Below are 20,087 nucleotides of genomic sequence, written 5' to 3' on the forward strand. Positions count from 1 at the left end.
TCTCAGAATTCCCACGTGTAGTGGGAGGGACCCAGGGGGAGGTAATTGAACCACTGGGGCCAGTCTTTCCCATCCTATTCTCATGATAATGAGTAAGTCTCACGAAATCTGATGGGTTTATCAGGGGTTTCTGCTTTTGCTTCTTCCTCATTTTTTTCTTGCCACCACCATGTAAGAAGTGCCTTTCATCTCCCACTGTGATTCTGAGGCCTTCCCAACCATGTGGAACTGTAAGTCCATTTAAACTTCTTTTTCGTCCTAGTCTTAGGTATGTCTTTATCAGCAGCGTGAAAATGGACTAATAGTGAATCAGAGTCCCACAGATATCATCTTTGATCTTTCTCTGAAAGCTGAATTGTGTTTGAAGTGGAGAGAGGAGAAAGAGATTGTTTTTAGGAATGAGTTATTTTATTTTGTCCCCTAGTAATTACTAGCAGCTAAATCCTTAGAAACACTGAAAAAGGTAGTGATACATAAGGGCAAGTTAGAAGTTATGAAGTGTGTTCTCTGGCTTGCTAGGAGGAAAGACAACTGGGTCATACATAAGAGATTGTGGCACTGAACAGGGGAGTTGGTAAGTCACTCCTCAGGACCTCAAGACTAAAGTGCTCGGGGTTAACCAAACTGACAGGAAAGTATGTTTGTGGTTTGCACAAGGTGAAAGCCTCAGTCACCCACAGCTATTTGCTTAATGGTGTCTATATCCTCACATCCTGCACGCCAAAATCCACAGAACAATCAAAGGTGAGGAAGGGAGGTCCTTGATTCCTTCACATTGGAAGAGATTTAAAACTGGGATTCTACATTAGATCTATGCATGCATTTTTCCCTAGAACGTCAGTATTTATGGTAGTGGGTTCTCTATGAAGGATTGGCTACTAACACTTATTTAATACCTGAGTGTGTGAGCATCTCCTTAGTAATACTATTGGTACTCTTTTTCAGAGGTGTAATAGGGTAAATAAATTTTTCTAGACTGTCTTAGGAACCCAAAACCTTAACATTTGTCAGCCATTCTCATTATTTGACATTGATAAATTGCTCTATAGCTTTAATTTGAATGAATGACAGCACATCTTGTTGCTTCCCTATAGGGACCAAAATTTCCAGGAAGTCTTTTAAAACTGATTCTCTGATATGTTTTCTTCATTGTCCAATTCTTGTGTGTGTGTGTTTTTTTTCTTCTTCTTTTGCAATTTTGGAATAATTTTTTTTTTTCTGCATCTGGAACATGCTGACAAAATATTGATTCATCATATGAAATCAGACTCACATGGGAAAATTTCACCTCTGTCATCCGCCCATTCTAATTCGGCGCTCCCCCTCTGCATCAGGCCACAGCAACAACACTTAGTGGTGTTCCCCAGCCAGTATGCATCAGCAGAGCCAGAATGGTTTTTCTCATATTTAATGCTTTCAGACCAGTTACAGCTGGCTGCTCCTGCAAATGCCCCTCTCTCATCAGAGATGGTGAAGCTCCTCTCTGAGTCCCTCCATCCTCCCCTCTGTCCAGAGACTAAAGACAAAGGCCTGGCACAGAAGGGAACCTTTGGTACCCTGCTTTAGCACTGTGACCCCAGCACCTTTGGGGATTGGTCAGACTGATGTCATACTAGTTGTTAACTTTTTTTTTTGAGACAGAATTTCACTCTTGTTGCCCAGGCTGGAGTGCAATGGCGCAATCTTGGCTCACCAAAACTTCTGCCTCCCAGGTTCCAGTGATTCTCCTGCCTCAGCCTCCTGAGTAGCTGGGGTTAGAGGCATGCACCACCACACCCAGCTAATTTTGTATTTTTAGTAGAGATGGGATTTCTCCATACTGGTCAGGCTGGTCTCGAACTCCTGACCTCAGGTGGTCTGCCTGCCTCGGCCTCCCAAAGTGCTAGGATGACAGGCGTGAGTCACCACACCTGGCCAGTTGTTTAATATTTTTAATATTCTCTCTTCAGTAACCTTAAAACCAGTGAAAAAAATTTTACGTTTGACCTTACAGTGGCATTTGACCTTTCAATCCTTTCACCTTATTGAGACATTCTCTTTCATTCATTTCTGTAGTATTCTCTGTTCTCTCTTCTAGCCCTGCCTCAGTTTCCTTCATGGGTCCATCCTTTCCTCCCAGACATTGCACGTTGGCTTCCATCAGGGCTCAGTCCTGGGCCCTCTTCTTTTCTCACTCAAATGCTCATTTTAAGTCACTTTTTTCACACCCACAGTTTTATTTACATCGGCAAACAACAATTCACAAATTTGCATAGCTGATCCAGACATCTTTACAGTCAATGGTCTATTTCACATGTTCACATTTTGACATGTCCAGACTGAACTTACGACTCCTCCACTCCCTAAACATAGTCTGCCTACTCTTTCTCCACGAATGTGCCTCCACAGTCTGTTTAGTTTCTTAAACGTAGACCTCGGGAGTCATCTTCCACACCCCATTCTCTCTCATCTTCCATATCCAATTTATCATTGTCATACTAACTTCTCTTTCTAAATATTCTTCAAATTTGTTCACATCTCCATATGTTCATTTCTAAAACTTTGGTCAAAGTTGTCATCATTTATAATGTAGGATTCTGCAATAGTCAACTATCGATCACCCTGTATCCTTTTTCCTCTCTCAAATCTCTTCACCAAGCCAGAGCTAGAAAATAACTTTTCATGGACAAGTATGTATTAGTCTGTTCTCACACTGCTAATAAAGACATACTCGAGACTGGGTAAATTACAAAGAAAAAGAGGTTTAATGGAGTCACAGTTCCACGTGGCTGGGGAGGCCTTCACAATCATGACAGAAGGCGAATGAGGTGCAAAGTCACATGGTGGCAGGCAAGAGAGAGCATGTGTAGGGGACCTCCCCTTTATAAAACCATCAGATCTCATGAAACGTATTCACTATCAGGAGAACAGCATGGGAAAGACCCATCCCTCGTGATTCAATTATCTCTCACTGAGTCCCTCCCACGACATGAGGGTATTATAGGAGCTACAATTCAAGATGAAATTTGCGTGGGGACACAGCCAAACCGTATCTAAATCTCATATTGCTACCCTACTTTAAATACTTGAAAGGCTTCCCATTTCTCTCAGGATAAGGACCAAATTTCTTCACATAAATTACATGACTAAGTGTTGTTTGCCTCTCCTCTGGGCGCGCCTGGTAGGAGGCTCCCTCTTGCTTTAGAAAGAGTGGCCACACTGAGTTTGCCTCTCCCTCTCCCACTCCTGCCCCACACTCTTCATTTCAGCTCAAGTGCTGAACACTTCAAGTTCGCCTTTTCTTATACCCGCTGCAGGTCAGAGTACGCATCACATAAGGAACCACTTCTTAGCAGCACCAACCAGAGTTATAATTTTACATTTATCTGTGTGAGACTTTGTTTAGTGCCTACTCTCTCGTTAGTCTATAAGCTCCATGAAGGTTGAGGACTGTGCCTTTGTGTGTATGTGTGTTACTGTTTCCTTGGTTTATTCTTGTATTTCCGGTATGCTTTCTGACACATCTAAGGTGCTCACTAACTTTCTATTAAATAATTAATAAATATTTACTAAGGTGTTTTGTCTTCTTCTGTTAAATAAGCACTCTGGATTATTTTTAGTAAACATCCACATTTTATTCAGGCCTTGATAATTGTGAGGTATTTTTTCCTATGTGTGTGTATTTTTGTCCTTGAATGTGAGAAATAGATGACAGGCTTAGTTCTCATTCTGTTTTGTATCATTTGGAATCCCTTCCACATGGAGGGCCCATTAACTTCAAAGGAAGCTCTGCACATGGAAAAGATACACAGGAAAAAAGTGAAAAAAACGAGAGCCCTGATTTTCATCATGGTTAATAGCCTGGATCTTATAGTGGTTTAGGTGAGTAAACTCTGAGAATAAACAGCTCACTCTTAGTGAACTCTTAGAAATAACTGTACATGTGGCCAAAATAATGCATATGCAGGCATTTGAGCAAATTCTGGGAAACAATAAGAAGAGAAACAAATCTTTAGAAATAATTTTAAGAATCAAGATAGTACGGAAGCCCAGTAAGCCACAAGGCATAAAAAACGCCCTCATTATGTGAGCATAGGCTAATGTTTTGGAAGCCAAACTCACTGAGAAGAGGTTTCTGGTGCTTTTGCAGGGCAGAATGAGTGGATGATGAGGAAGGCACCATAGACATAGTCATTGTAGATTTGGGAAGTCCAGAAAAAAGTGAGAAAGGGGCTCCTTCAGTTGTGTGATGAAGTTCTTTTGCAAAACAGTAACTTGGAGTTCTGTTTGATTTACAAAATATTTGTTAGATGGTTATAATTTAAACTTATGCCTGTGTTATTAGGTAGAGGTTGGGATTTACAGAGGAACCAGGGAACCAGAAAGTTATTAATTTTTTTTGGCAGCTACATTTTAATAAGCTTAGGTTTGATATGAATATTAAATATTGGTTCCTTATTTTCAGTCAGCTTTTATTGAACACTATTAATGTTTTCAGTCAATCCAGTCAGTTCCTTCTTTAAAATAGTCAAGCTTCTTTCATCACAGTGATTTCCCATATACTACTTCAGAATGCTTTCTTTTTATGTTGTGCTCTTAGGTTATTTCACCACTAGGTTGCTTATAATCTGTTTCAGTTTTTTCCAACATGCTGTGTTCATTATACATTAAAGGGAATCTCAAGAAATTGCCTCTTTTAAACAAGCAATAATGTGATGCCAACTTACTTATTTAATAACCTGAGTATTATAGGAAAATAGGAAAAATACAGGGAAATGAAAGGAGGAAATAAATAGAACTTTATATTTTACCATCAAGTTTCAATCATAGCTATCATTTTGGTATATATTACAATTTTTTTTCTGTCCTTACAATAACAAACATAACTGAGATAATAGCATATATATAATACGAATAGGTACTAATCCAAATCTTTTATGTATATTAGCTCATATGATCCTCGTAACAACTCTATATTAAGGTATTACTATTATTATTCCATGTTACATATGAAGAAATTGAAGCAAAGGGAGGTTGTTCCCTTTAACTGACCCAGTGTCACCCAGGCAGCAACTACTGAAACCAGGAGCCAGTCCCAGTTAGTCTGACTCTAGGGTTCTGCCCACTATTAGCACACGCTGGCAAAAATATTTTTCTCACATCATGTACTAGGTATTTTTGTTTAGCTTAATTTAACATCAGAGGATTATGCCACAACCTGTTAATCAGTTTCCTGTTAGGAAAATGAGTTGCTTCTAATTGCTTGCCATTAGATGCCATACTGTAGCCAACATCCTTGCATGTGTGTGGGTTAAGGGTGGGGGCTCTGAAATCAGTTCACCAGAGAGGTTTTATTTTATTCAAGTGTTGAATCCTCTAAGCATGCTCTGCAAATTGGAGTAAAATGGCAAACAGTATGGAAACTCCTACAAGGAAGGCCTGTTAATGACAAACATGGATTTGTCGGTTAAACGGAAGTGCAATCTTATTTTCCTCGCCTATCAGGAAGGAAAATGTTCCCTCCCTCATAGGATTATTATGTGGATTAAAAGAAATAATGTATGTGAAGCTCTTAGCATAGTGCTTGGCACTGAGTAATATTTAGTAAATGTTAGCCATTGTTACTATTCCTGAATTTCTAAAAATGGAGTCAAATTATATCTTTGCTTATTTTAGATACTTAGGAAACTCTCATTTCCTAGAAGGTTAAAACCATGAAGTAACATCCAAATGTAAAAAAGTCACTTAGCCAATTCATTCGTATTAGGAACAAATTGATTTTGTAGAGTCTTGAAAACAAAGAAAAATAATTTTCATCAAATATTTGATTATTTTGTGTCTCAATTTCACTATTCTTTAAATTCCTTTATATATACTTCATCTTATCTTCTTGTTTTCACAACTTCTTTATCCCTGTCATAGCATTAGTTCATCAGATGTGAAAATCTATTTTCTACCATATAGCTGGCCACTTAAAAGTCATACCTGGGAGTATTTGTGGTGGTCCTCACTTGTGTTTCTGGTGCCAGGGCACCTGGCACAGTGCCTGATCCATCATAGGCATTTAGGAAATACTGGATGACTGACTATTAAGTGTCTTAGGTGAGAGTGACTTTTGAACACTTTCCTGAATTGAACTTGTCCCTGAAAACTGCAGGCATGACCCTCTTCCTTCCACTGTTAGAGCACACACCCTCTGTGGGCAGGAGAGTTCCCTTGATGAATGGGGGCAGGAATGGGGGAAAGACAGGCCTGGGACTACACTTCCCTGTTTATCCATCCAGATCAATGTGAGAAGTCACTTTACTCCTCCTTGGGGGGACTGAGTGAGGAAACAACAGGAGTGCCTCTCCATTCCTCAACCCTCAGCAGTATTACTTCATCTTCTCCCACCTTTTATTCCATTGGGTTTAATCCTTATTCTGGTGACCAACCAGGACTGTGGCTATCCCTCTTTGAGGTAAGAAGTCAACACTCTATCAGTTCTGCTTCTACCTTCTTGATACCACTCCCCCAAAGCTAATCGTGGCTCCTATGGGCATCCTCTTAGCACCACTAATGGACAGAAGGTTCCGAAAGGGGTCAAAGCAGTGCATTTGTAGAATCCACTTCAAGGCCAGCCTATGCACAAGGGTATGTGTTTGCTTCTTATTTCTTGTTTCAAATTATGTTCAGACATGCTGTTTCTATAGCTTATCAGAAAATTCTGCAATGATCAAATGAAATCATTAATACACATTAGTAATAAAATATCAACAAAATAAACATGGGAATTTTGTGAACCCCCTCCTCAATGTGAATATGAATCTTCTCCTACTGTCAAGTTCCTAGATACAAAAGTTCAAGGATTACATTCCCAAAGGCGTTTTTAAGAAGTTAGCTTTGCCACCGTACATTTACCATCAAGGGAGAAAGCCATCAATATGCATACTCTTGGAGAAGGACACTTGAAACATGGCTGTCTATTGCAAAATTCAGGAATTTGCAGGGTCCACAACTCCAGTTACCCACCAGGATATTTTTCAGTTACCTTCCTTCTCCATGCAGCATATTCAAAACCCCCTAATTTTTACTTTCCTTTTTCCTTTGCATTTCTCCTCCTGCCTCCTGTTGCAAAATTTATAGGTCTAAGAAGCCTAGGCTTCCTGAGGAGACATTCTCCCCTCTATCTCATGAATCCAGAGCCAGCTTCAGAATGTGTGCTTAGGAGAAGAGTGAGTGGGGTGAGGGAGACCCTTAGTCTGTAAATAAGCCACACCAATTGAGGTTAACTCTCCACAGTTCCCTTATTGCCCTGGCCCAGAGCACAGAATGGCACTGACAGCAGCTGATGTAACCCTTCCTTCCTAGGCCTGGCTCTAACGGTTAACACCATAACCTATAGAGTGCATTGTGGTACATACAGACCTCAGCTACCTTATAGTATAAAATTAGGAAATTTAGTTCACCTCCTGAGGCCTGCCAGGCCTGTAAATGGGAAGACTCTTTTCCCTGTAGTTAAATCTCTGTCTTAGGCATGCCTTAGAAATGAGTCTGCTAGCCGAATTCAAGGACAGGTAACCTGTATCCTGAGTATGCCTGTGCTTGCAAAGGTAGATCTTTCCTAACCAACTGGGTAACTGGACTGTCCATTGCCTTCGGGGAGCACATGCAGCTCCCCAGCATTTGGCCAGGTAGGCTCTGAGGTATGTGAACTACCTTTATAAAAGCAGCTGCTCATCTACTGAGAAAGTCTAGATATAAGTTTTGTAATCTACCAAGATCAAACTATCAAATGGTGCATGGATTACAACCTTTATCTAGGCTGCTGCAGTTAAAAAAAAAAAAAAAGACAGCTGCATAGCTGAAAAAAACTTGCATGGTCGACCATAAGCAAGGTCAAGGTCAAACCCCCTGCTCAGAGGGTTCAAGACCTTGGCCACACTAGAACTCTTCCACATGTACTTTTGTCTTCTCATGATTTTATTCCTTGTCTCTGTATTAATTTTATGATCCAGTATGTCAGCCAGATGTTGGGGTCTGAACCTACCCGTAACATACAGGTTTTGCCGACCTTGACAAAACTTGTTTTCTCATAGCATGGAGGAAACTAACAGAACACATATTCTCTTAGGGTAGGCTCATCACCAAGAGAAGAGGCTGGGCTGTTCCACTCTTGCTATTGCTGGTCTTGCAGTTGCTTTCAAAGTTTTCCTATTTGGCAAAAGAAGCTTGGGTGATATTTATGGGCAATAAATTTTAAAAAACAGTTTGTCTCCAGCTGAACAAATGAGAACATGCCCTTTTAGCTCTCAAGGTCCTTTCTGGTCATGTAATTATGGGTTTGCTTGTTCTTGTTTACTCGAATACTCAAAACAGAATTTGATATTCAAATACTAAGAAGATGTAAGTGGTTATTGTAATGAAGATCAATAGATTTATTTTGGCAGTTTTAAATTTGAATATAAAATTAACATTTTATATTGTATCTTTCTTTGTGAAGGGCCTCTACCACTAATCCTATTTGTCTTGGCATTCTTTTCAAATGTTATTTAGTCTTTAACTTCTGTCCCCACATACTTTCCTTTTTTTTTTCTTTTTATTAATTTCCCCTTAGTGGTCTTACTCCTTGTGGTCTGACCATTTTTCTTGAATGTTTGCCTTTTCTTATCTCATTCCATTGTTTTACTTTGAGTTCGTGGCTTCTCTCCCTCAATTCCTTAGTGAAAAAGTAGGAATTGTTATATCTAAAATCCTATTTTGAGCGATTGTTATCAGAAAAACAAGTCCATTTGTGGCAGATGTGCTTCCTTTATTATAAAAGGAAGGGCTGGGATTGGATTAGTGCTTCTTAACCTTTTTATGATGGCAGCTTAATTCCTGACAGCATCCAGTGCTAAACTCACTTCCATTGGTACCTGGTAAGGGATGTAGGTCATGTTTCTTCACAACATGGCAGCTGTAATCTTCTTTTTCTCTTCAAATTAGAAAGCACATTGCATTGCAAGTGATATTATGTCACAGGAATAATCTTAAATATATTCTAATTATTTTTATGTCAATTCTTTGAAAATTTTAACTGTTATTAGTAACATAATTGTCCTGTAGCTCAGTTGACTAAACCCACTGGACTAGATGATGTTTAATAAATATCCTTTTCAGGTACAACATTAAATGCTTCTAGAAATAGTGGTGCATCTTTGAGGAATGAATCTAATAGTGCCAGTAAGATCAGGCAATTTATTTAGCATCACGTCAGCTTAAACTCTGAAAACTCCATCTTGTCTTCATTTACACGGTATCTGCTTTTTTTTTTTCTAACTTCATTGGACTCTTATTCCTTTTATCTTCTCATTTTCTACCTCTCCACTGGCAGCTCCTGACCGTATTTCTCTGCTTGACCTAGATTGAATGGATGATCACCTGAATTACTTTCTCACCTAAAACTTTCAACATCGTTACACTTCTATACTTAGGTCACTTGGATTCAGAAACTCAGAACCCTGGATCAATAACCATTTATCATCTTATCTTCTACATCAGGTGTGCAAAGTGCTGCTGGAAAAGAGAACACAACTACACTGATCGTGTCCCTGCAAGTTTGTTCTTCATTCTCAGCTTTCAGCCATTTAAGAAAATGAATTCTAGTTGTACCCACTCTGACTCAACTACTGGTTGCCCCAATGTCGCTACCTTCAAGCCTTCCTTCCAACTTTGTACTCTCACTCTCCCAGATAATTTTGTCTGCTTTGTCGACAGAAATGGAAAGATCAAATATAACCTTCCTAAGCCTCCTATTCTGCTCCTCGCGAAGGACTTACGTCCATCCTTACTCTCTGAACCTCCCCTGGCCTCACAAGATGAGGCAACTTTATTCCTGTTCAAGGCTAGACCCTTCTCTTTGCTGTTCATCTTATCCACTCCTATCTTTGTCCTTGTATCCTCTTTATTGTATCACCAACCTCGTACTCTCTACTAATTATTATTATTATTATTATTATTATTATTATTATTTTTGAGACAGAGTCTCGCTCTGTTGCCCAGGTTGGAGCGCAGTGTTGTGATCTCGGCTCACTGCAACCTCTGCCTCCTATGTTTGAGTGATTCTCCTGCCTCAGCCTTCCGAGTAGCTTGGGACTACAGGTACCCACCACCACGCTGGGCTAATTTTTTGTAGAGAGAGGGTTTCACCATGTTATCCAGGATGGTCTCGATCTCCTGACCTTGTGATGTGCCCACCTCAGCCTGCCAAAGGGCTGGGATTACAGGTGTGAGCACTGTGCTCAGCCCTCTCTACTAATTATTAATCAAAAAACATGCTCAATTGTTGCCCATACTAAAGAAAGAAAGAAAGGAGAGAGAGAAAGAAAGAAACTTAAAACCAAACAGCTATCACCACCGTCACCTTCTTTGGCCCTGTGACCTATTCTGGTTTTAACTGTCTTCCACCTTCCTCTGAGAAGAGCTCTCCCCAGTCACTGTCTCCAGATTTTGTTTCCCATTCACTTTTCAACCCAATGAACTCTGACTCCTTGTCCACCACCATACTGGCATAGCTAAAGACACTGTGATGTCTGCATTGTACTGTCATATCCCTTTCTGTGCTGAATTTGACACTTCCAACCTCACACTCCTTGAAATTCACCTTGCCTTTGGCTTCCATGACCTTATTGCTTTTGTTTCTCTGACATTCCTTTTCAGACGCTTGTGACTACCTCTGAAATGTTGGTATCCCAGGATTCCAGGAATCCCCCAGGATTCCATCTTGAACCACTGCTATTTTGCTTGGAGTTTTACTGCTACCAGTGTATGTGCTGAGGACTTGCAAGTCTATACCTCCAGTCCTAACCTTTTCCTTTTGCTTCAGAGGTCAGATCACACTCTATGTGTGTTTCCTACAGCTATCTCAAAGTCAGCATGGCCTTTGCTGAATTCATCAACTCCCTCACTTTCCCAAACTGGGTCTTCTTCCTCTATTCCTTCTGAACTTTAGAATGGTTGGTTTTAAAAGTTAGTAGCTGTGATAGTTTCAGAATCATTCTAAAACAGCATACAGTTCAATAAAAATATAATGGAAGCTACATATGTAATTAAAAAATTTCTGGTAGCCACATTAAAAAACAAAAGGAAACAGATGAAATTAATTTTTACAATGAATTTTATTTAGCCCAATATATGTTAAATACATTTTGACATGTAATAATTGTTTTAAATTAATGATATATTTTACATTATTTCTTCTATTAAGTTTTCAAAATTCAGTGTTTATTTGAACACTTATGGCACGTCTTAATGGCAACTAGTCAATAGGGCTCAACCACCATATGTGGTTAGTGGCTAGTGGCTGCACTGTTACCTAGTTCTGTTCTTTCCCCTCACTAATCCCACTCTCATTCACTCATAAATCCTGTTGATTTTACTTCCTAGATATTTCTTCAGTAGGTTCATTTCCTTTTAACTTTATACATCATGACTTTAATTCATATCCTGGCCATATTTCACTTGAGTTACTGCAATGGCTTTTATAACCTAGTTTCTCTGTTCCAAGGAGCATGCAAGATCCATTGAAATGCACGGTGCTATAATAAGATATCTACTGATATATATTTTTAACTAGAAAATAAGAAAACAGCTCCGATTCATATTTAATATTTATTTATTATACATACTGATGCCAGTACCCTTGCTCTGCATCTCTGATAAAATGAAGTAACTAGTATATTTTCATTGAGTGGTATGATTAGCATGCTACTTATAAGCCCTGGTAGGGTGGGTAATGACCTTAGTGTGAAATAATTTAACCAGCTCCTTCTTACTGAAAACTATTAAATAGATGTGACCATTTACTCTAAGGAAAATAAAGTTTTGATTGTATGTGTGCATGCATGGGCTTCAAGCTTCATTGTGAATAAGAATCACCTTGGCAACATATTAAAATATAGATTCTTGGGTTTCATATATATGCATTCTGATTCACTTGGAATGGTAGGTGGCCTAGGAATCTATATTTTTATAAAGCATTTGAATGATTGTAATATAACTGGTAGAAACCATACTGCATTAGTCTGTTTTCATGCTGGTGATGAAGACATACCCAAGACTGGGAAGAAGAAGAGGTTTAATGGACTTACAGTTCCACGTGGCTGGGGAGGCCTTACAATCATGGTGGAAGGGAAAGAGGGGCAAGTCACATCTTACATGCATGGCAGCAGACAAAAAGAGAGCTTGTGCAGGGAAACTCCCACTTTTAAAAACATCAGATCTTGTGAGACTCATTTACTATCACGAGAACAGTGCAGGAAGGAGTCGCCCCCATAATTCAGTAACCTCCCACCAGTTTCCTCCCATGACACATGGGAATTGTGGGAGTTAAAAGTCAAGATGAGATTTGGGTGGGGACATAGCTAAACTGTATCACATACTTTGAGTATTAGTCTGTTCTTTGTTTAGTAGAGAGTTAAAAAGCCATAGAGAAAAGTGCATTAGCCCCGACCAGAGAGGGATGTTATATGGGGGTTATAAAAGCAACAGCACACTGAAATGGAAATTGGGCACAAAGGCAATGCTGAAACCGGGAATCAAGGGTGACAGGGGCTAGAAATGTGGAGAGAGGCTTGGAAGACAATGTTGAGAACCTTGGTCTATTCCATAATTTTCTCTGGGATTGGCCTACCTTCTTCAACTAGAAAAGTTAATAGCAATATAAAAATGAAATCTGATTATTAGGGTATTTTCATCTTCCTTTAGTAACTGACATTCATTAGTTTTTCAATGAGTAATTTTTAAATATTTCAGGATGTCAACATGTTGGCATCCTGAAATTTAAGTGTAGGACAGTTTTTGTGTAGGACACAGAAATTTAAGTGTAGGACAGTTTTTGACTTTAGAACAATATCATCCAATTGCATTTAGCATTTCATTTCTAGTTCTATGACAACAAAATTATCTTGTATAGAGGACATGGTAAGTGATGCATCTGGATAACAGAATTTAACTTCACAATAATTCTGAGGGGAATAAAACCTCACATTTTTCCTTAAATCATATAAATACTTATCTATAAATAATTTCTGTTAAATCTATAATCCAAGTTGTTAATGTTTTAGAACTTAAAACCTGTTTAAAAAATTTTATGAAAATGCTACATGTTTTATAATATGGTAGAGAACAACCAGAAGATTTAAACTTCATAGATTTGACATTTTACAATATGCTGTTCAAATTGTAAATTAAGACTATTAAAAACGCCAGACTTTTCATCTTAGTTTATTATTTCATCTTTCTCCCTCAATCAATCTTATTTAGGGCCAACAAGGGGCTAATTGATTGAATTGAGTTTCTTCTTTTCATCATTTGCTGCCAGGTCTCTGGTGGAAATCCTAATGAGCTGCAAACCAGGCAAACAAATGGGCCAGTAGGCGGGAAGTGGGGAAGGGACAGTGGATATGGAGAGTCTATTGTTCATCCAATCAACCAAATATGTTTTAATTGTAGCAACAATGCCATAAGCAGGCCTGACACAGTCTATTAGTTTGCCTCACTTCATTCTTGTTTCAGTCACTCCACTTCCACCATCAATGAGTCTGAGATTTTTATTTCATTCATTGACAGGAGAGACTTCCCTTCACTCATCTGCACTTTCGGAAGATAAATTCTCTTGAATAACTCAATAGAAGTTGAGTTTGGAGGGAAAATACTATTTTTATTGCAATTAATATCTTGTTTTTAACTTCTCTTATTCCAAGGCATCTAATCTCCATTGGCTTTTGTTAAACTAAACACCTCTGCTGATTTCTGCTTTTTTGTAGGTGATTCGCAAGGGGTGGCTCACCATCAGCAACATTGGCATCATGAAAGGGGGCTCGAAGGGATACTGGTTCGTCCTTACTGCGGAAAGCTTGTCCTGGTATAAAGATGATGAGGTAAGTCACAGAGAGTAACAAAGTTTTCTTGTTAAAGTGTTTCTCATTTTAAATTAATTGATATTATTGTACTATGCAATTTTGAGACAGCAGTGGTTCTCTTTCCGTGAGATTAAGCTTGGAATGTTTGTTTTCAAAAGCACTATTGTTTTCTTATAGATTTAAACTTTTACCATATTCGACCAAATTTCTTTTTCTTTTTTGTTTATTTCTTTGCTGTAACCATATGTTTGCTTACCTGAAGAAATGGAGGTAGGTGTCAAAGTTGAAAACCTCCTTCTTTATAATCATGTCAATGTACTGGTACAGTGAAAACTTTCATTAAAGAAAGTGTTGAAAGACCCAAGGTAATAGAACATTTTAAGAGTGAAATTAATAATATTGATGCAGAGTTAATAAAGCATTTTGGAATTGTTCCTGTGGCATCTGTCTCAAATGAAAGGCTTTTGAGAATGTCCACATCACTAGTCTTCAAGTGAGTCTCAGATCATTGTTTATACAAATTTTTTTCTTTGAGAATTTGATATCTATGTAAAAGCATGAATTATGGTAATTATAGTGTTCTGGTTCATGTTAGATGTTAATAATTTTGGTCCTGTGACTTACTGCTCATTTAAATTTGATAGCTATAAAAGTGCAAACAAAAAACTCATATTAGTCTTACAGAGCCATTTAAGTGCTAGAAATTGATACCATTAAATGTGAGGGAGCACAGATAGAAATTAAACTATGTCTTGAAAGTTTTAATAGCCCTGGTCTGACCTGATAATTTTTTGGTACTTATAATGCGGCATGCAAACGTTCGATAAGGATACTCATGATAGCAAAACAATGTACAGGTGAGATTCTCAATTACATGTGGCCACGAAGGGCATGTATTTCAAAGTTAAAGGTTTTTCCTATCTTGGCCTGACATCTTTTGAAAGCATTACAGGGTGCCTTTGTCATTCCTTGGAGGAAAAGTTTCATGTCTTATATAGTACATTTCATTTCTCAAGAGCTCTGTGTGTAATAGTGTGTTGAAAAATATTGGATGATTGGTTGATTGCCCCTAAACTTTCTGCAGTAAGGGAAATGAAATCCTGTAGAAATGTCCAAACAAAATACTATTTAAGAGCTTGTATTTAAATTTTTATGTCATTGACCAAAGTCAAAAGTAGATTTGGTCATTGTGATAGTATGAGGGTTAGCAATGGTTTCTTTCCTGTGCTGGCTGCTTAACTATCTCTGTCATTCTGTGGGAAGCTCTAGTTTTAACATAGCTTGAGGAGCTCAGAGATACTCCCCTAGATGTAAAAATCACTAAATAGATGATCTTCTTTGTTGTTCAGTTGTAATAAGGTACCTTCTATTAGATATATTTTCACTCCAAGGATTTAGATGATAATTTATGTGTATTTAAATACATGTAAACCTTGGGACCTTTCTCAGTTATACAAGGCCACAGAAAATATTTTACTAAGGAATCATAATAATGATGGCTAGTGTTTTATATGTATTAATTAACTCATTTAACCATATTCAGCCTTAACTACTACTATTCCTATTGTTGATGAGAAAACTACAAATAAAACAAAACTTTTTTTTTAAAAAAAGTCTTTTTTACAGGACTATTTTCCTTATTGCAGAACATTTAGTCTTGGTGAGGATAACAAACTTACCAAAATCACACAGCTAGTTGGTGGCAAAGCAGAAATTTGAACCCAGGCTGTTGAGCTCCAGAGCCTATGCTTTCAACCACAAATAAAGGCAAGAATCCCAGAGATGCCTGGAGTTGTCCAAGCCAACCTCATCCCACAGAGGACTTATGAAGATGAATTCCAGGCATCTCATCGTTGACATGTTCCTGGGTGTTAGCAGCAGAGACACTGAAGACTCTGGAGTAGCTACTGCTGTTGGAGTGTGGCGTTAGTCTGGCTGTGTGAGTCCTGAAAATAAGTCCATTGGAAGGTATAGGATGCTCCCTGTAGGGAAGGAAGAAGCTTTGAAGTGAAGTGAGCTCATGGTTATTGGCTCATCTCCTCTCCTCCAGATTCAGGATAATTCTTTACAAAATCACTGCCCTTGTAGCTTCCTCATGAGTACTTGATTACAACAGATGGAAAATAAATATGCACACTTATAATATTAACCAAGTGCCATGAACAGTCCCACTCTGTGTGCTGTGTATAACCAGGGTATAGTGTGGAAGGTCGTTGGGGTCAGGGGAGAGTGGAAATGATCCTTGAAATGGAATTATTTAGATGAAAAAACTCTAGGAAAGTGTAGTTTTATCCATTTAGATCATTTTAAGAAAGAGGAAATGACATAGTTACTGCTCTATGGAGCTAACAAGCAAGTAGAATAGTAATACAATATCAGATAGTAAATGCTCCTAAGAAAATAAAATGGGGCATTGAGTTAGAAAGTGATAGGGGAGGGGTCTTTAGGTTTGGGTGATTGGAAGGAAGTACCACTTGAGCAGAGACTGAGGTGATGCACTGTGCAGAAGATTTTGCTGAAGAATATTCCAGGTAGAGGGAACAGTAAGTATAAAAACCCTGGAGATGGGATCCAGCAGGAAGTCTGTGACTGTAACATAGGAACAGTGGGGGAGAAAGGCAGGAGATAAAATCAGAGGCACCAGTGGATGGGGACCTTATCAGTCCCTACCCAATGATTTGGATTTTATTACAAGGATAATTGAAAATGACTGGAGTGTTCCAACAGGTTGTGACATGATTGGATTGATGGTTTAGAAGGATTACCCTGGCTGCTGGATTGTGCATAATAAGTGGGATGGGGTGGATGTGTGGAGGGAGTGGGGATGGCTAGCATGGAAGAAGGGAGACCAGGTTGGAAACTCTGACCATGGTCCAGGCAAGTAGCTGGTGGTGAGGGTGCAGAACACTTAAGTTCAAGGTAGCAAATTTATGGGCTACACACAGCTATGATTGAGTCACTAGCTTCTGTTTCTTTTTCCTCAAGAAACAAGATAGGAAGTTCTCATCATTAAGATCATCACTGAGACTGAAAGCTGGCCTTCATGATTTAAGCAAGTATAATGACTAGGGGGAATGCTACTTGCAACCACAATTCAAACTCAGTGATGATCTTAATGAGGAGGATCATCACCATAATGACTAACAGTTATTGAGTATTTATAGTTCACTGAGCACATTATTTACATTCTGCATTTTAGAGATGAAGAATTGAGGCTCAACGAGAATGAGTAACTTAGCTATGTGCTAAGTGTCAGTGCTATGTTCTTAATCATCTGAACATTTCCCAACAATTACTTTCTGAACACTTGTTATGTACCAGGCAGTGTCCTAATCACTAAGGATAAAATGATTAGCAAGGAATTTATGGTACCTATTCTTATGAAGACTCTTTCCCAGTAAAGCAAACATACAAATGAATAGGAAAACCTATCAGATACTGATTACAGGCTAGGAAGAAAATAAAGCCAGTGATGAGTTGACATAGAGTGTCTGGGATAGAGGACACAGGTAGGGGGTACTTTACGCTGGGTGGTCAGAGAGGGTTTGTGTTAACGTTCTGAGGCAGGATTGAGCCTGATGAATTTAAGGAGTGTAATTAAGTCCAGTGTGACTGGAACAAAAAGAGAAGGGTACTCTAAAGATGAGGATTTTGATGTTAAGAATTATGAGAAGTCTTTGAAGTTTTTAAGCTGGAGAGTCACATGATAAGATTTGAATTATTTACTGATTCCTTTGGTTGTCTTGTGGAGAATGGATTGGAAGAGGGCAAAACTGGACTGGGGAGTTACTAGAAAGCTATCGCTTTCTACATCTATTGTGGTCTGCATAGATAATGGTAGCTTGGGCTGGGGTGAGTTGTTGGAATTTGATAAAAATGAATGGATTTAAGAGACGTTTTTGGAAGGTGAAAATTGACATGAACAACTCATCACACATGCTAAGAGTTGCAGCAAACTGTAAGCCTCTTGAGACCAGGAGCCATTGTTTGTTCCCTGTTCTACACCAGGGAACACAGCACTGATAGGAGGCACTAACTAAATATTGATTGAATAAAGGTGTCACTGAGCAAATGAATGAATAAATGCAGCATAATAATTAATCACATCCTGGCATATCAAGTGTCAAAATTAAATTATTGAATTACAAAATAAAATTACCATTAAAGGTAGATTGTCTTAAATTGTCTTAAATTTTGTTAATTTTCATCATTGAAGGTTAGTGGTTTTTTGTTTTTGTTTTGGTTTTTTTTTTTTGTTGTTTGTTTGTTTTTTATCCTCTGATTATATAAATGTGACTTCCTGGATTGAAAATCATTTAAACAGAAAATTAATTTCCCAATGTTGTTTTCATACATTGCCCATATATGTTGTACAGTTTTGGAGAGGGATTTAGTAAAAAGCAAGATGTGAGAATAAAACAGAAACTATCACATCAAAAGTTTTTTGAAATGGATTTTTAATCTAGATAATTTTACATTAATACTTTAAAATCAGACTTGAAAAAAATGATGGCTTTTCTTTAACTTATGTCTAAAATGTGAATTTTAGGAGACTGGGAGACTCTGAGTCAAGTAGAAAAGAGCTTATTTTTTCTTAAAACCAATGAGAAATTTGTTTTAAAAGTACATAAATGTGTAAATTTTAAGAGATAATTCAAATCTCTGAAGAAAGGGGACTCTTAATTTATGTATAATAAAAGCACTTTGTCAATATTTATTCTATTTCTATAGCACAGTGTGTAAAGATTTATATCATAATGAGCTACTCCTAGGCAAGCAGAATGCAACATAGGCGTTTCCAGTGGAAATCTACTAACCTTATACTAGTGAGGAAAACCCAACATCTGCATTGAAATAAGGACATTCTTTGGACTCTGAAGAAATTACAGGCCTCATTTTTGTGGGTTGAAGTGTTTGGATAACTTGATAAGGAGATTATATAATTCCCTTATAGGGATATTTACTTAGCATTGTTTTTATTTTGTAACAATAACAAATGACAAATGTAATTTCAGAAATAGGAAACAAAATGACAGTTATATCCCTGGATGACCAAAGTTGTGAGATGAAGAAGTTATAGAAATATTCAGCTCTCTTTCTAGTTTCACTTATACTCTTAAGATTGTACATGTTTCCTACCAGATCTGCACACTCCCTGTGGTGGAGAAGGTCAGCGTCGACCCTGTGAACACTATTCACACTCCTTCGTTAAGTTGTTTAGTTAGCCAAAACTTAGATATTTTCACAAAAGTCCCAGTAAATATTGAACTTTAATCTACTTATATTACTTAAAATTCTGCATGATCATAGTTGTGTATTTTTTTACATACATAAACTATCTGATGTTATTCTTTTTAATATAGAATTATTCATACAAATATTTCCATGTTCTAGCATTATCTAAAGATTTATAACTTTGAAAAAAGAGTACTTATTCAATAAACCATAATGGCAAATCCTATTCCAAATTTGTTAAAAATGAATTTAGATTCAAACGCACTCCCCTATATGCATTATTTGTCCTACTCAAAAGTTTATCCTGGAAGAGCAATATTATCCTTTATATTACCCTTTCCCAGAAGAGAAAATTTTTAAATGTGCCTCATTTAATGACTTTAAAATACATACAAAACATTCTTTAAGCATTTTTTGAAAATTGAGTAAAAAATATTTAACAAAAAAGGTGTTAACTTTATGTTTTAAGGAAAAATGTTGAAAATGTTATCCTGGGGAGTCTCACTTTAGGATGACTCTGCTGCCGTCCTAGCTTTCCCTTTGGAGTCTGAAGGACGGGTGTAGTCTCCTTAATGTTCTGGCTAGGTCATTGTCTCATTCTGGGAGCTATCAAGCACTCTCCTGAGACTGCCTTGCAGGGTCCAGTAGAATAATTCCATACGTGAACTCTCATATGCAGCATTTGCAACAGGTTGTACAAGGCATTTAAGATTGGGTAGAACGATGTCGATATTCTGTGAGTCATTTTTATATTGTCTTCCTGTTTATATTCTACGTTTTGTGAGTATTGTTTAGGACTTTATTTGCTAGTAATGGAACTTTTATTTAACGTAAAAATCTGCATCACACAATGTATCTTGCAAAAGCAGAGATGAATTTTAGCAGATGACATATTGCCATAAGACAAGATTGTTTAAATGAGAGAAATTTAACTTTGATCATATTTTTGCTTTGTAGTTTTGCCCCATCATTCAGTTTTTTTAATTAAAA

At 37.8% G+C, this 20,087-nt stretch overlaps 1 protein-coding gene across 23 annotated transcripts in view; it reads left to right on the plus strand.

Moving 5' to 3' along the window:
* The window catches only part of DNM3 (dynamin 3), a 562,992-nt gene that overhangs the window by 266,903 nt on the left and 276,002 nt on the right, over positions 1 to 20,087 (plus strand). For 21 of the 23 annotated variants that reach the window (XR_012422750.1, XR_012422743.1, XR_012422754.1 and 18 more), the window contains one exon: positions 13,767 to 13,880. Coding sequence is in view for 18 of the 23 variants with exons in the window: in XM_045396821.2 (XP_045252756.1) it covers positions 13,767 to 13,880 (114 nt within the window). In the remaining 5 variants the exon portion in view is untranslated. Of the gene's footprint in view, positions 1 to 13,766; positions 13,881 to 15,508; positions 18,263 to 20,087 lie in introns of those variants that run through there. The other 2 variants (XM_045396925.3, XM_045396968.3) reach the window with 1 other exon arrangement.

This window comes from Macaca fascicularis, chromosome 1 (assembly GCF_037993035.2).
Source record: "Macaca fascicularis isolate 582-1 chromosome 1, T2T-MFA8v1.1".
NCBI lineage: Eukaryota > Metazoa > Chordata > Mammalia > Primates > Cercopithecidae > Macaca > Macaca fascicularis.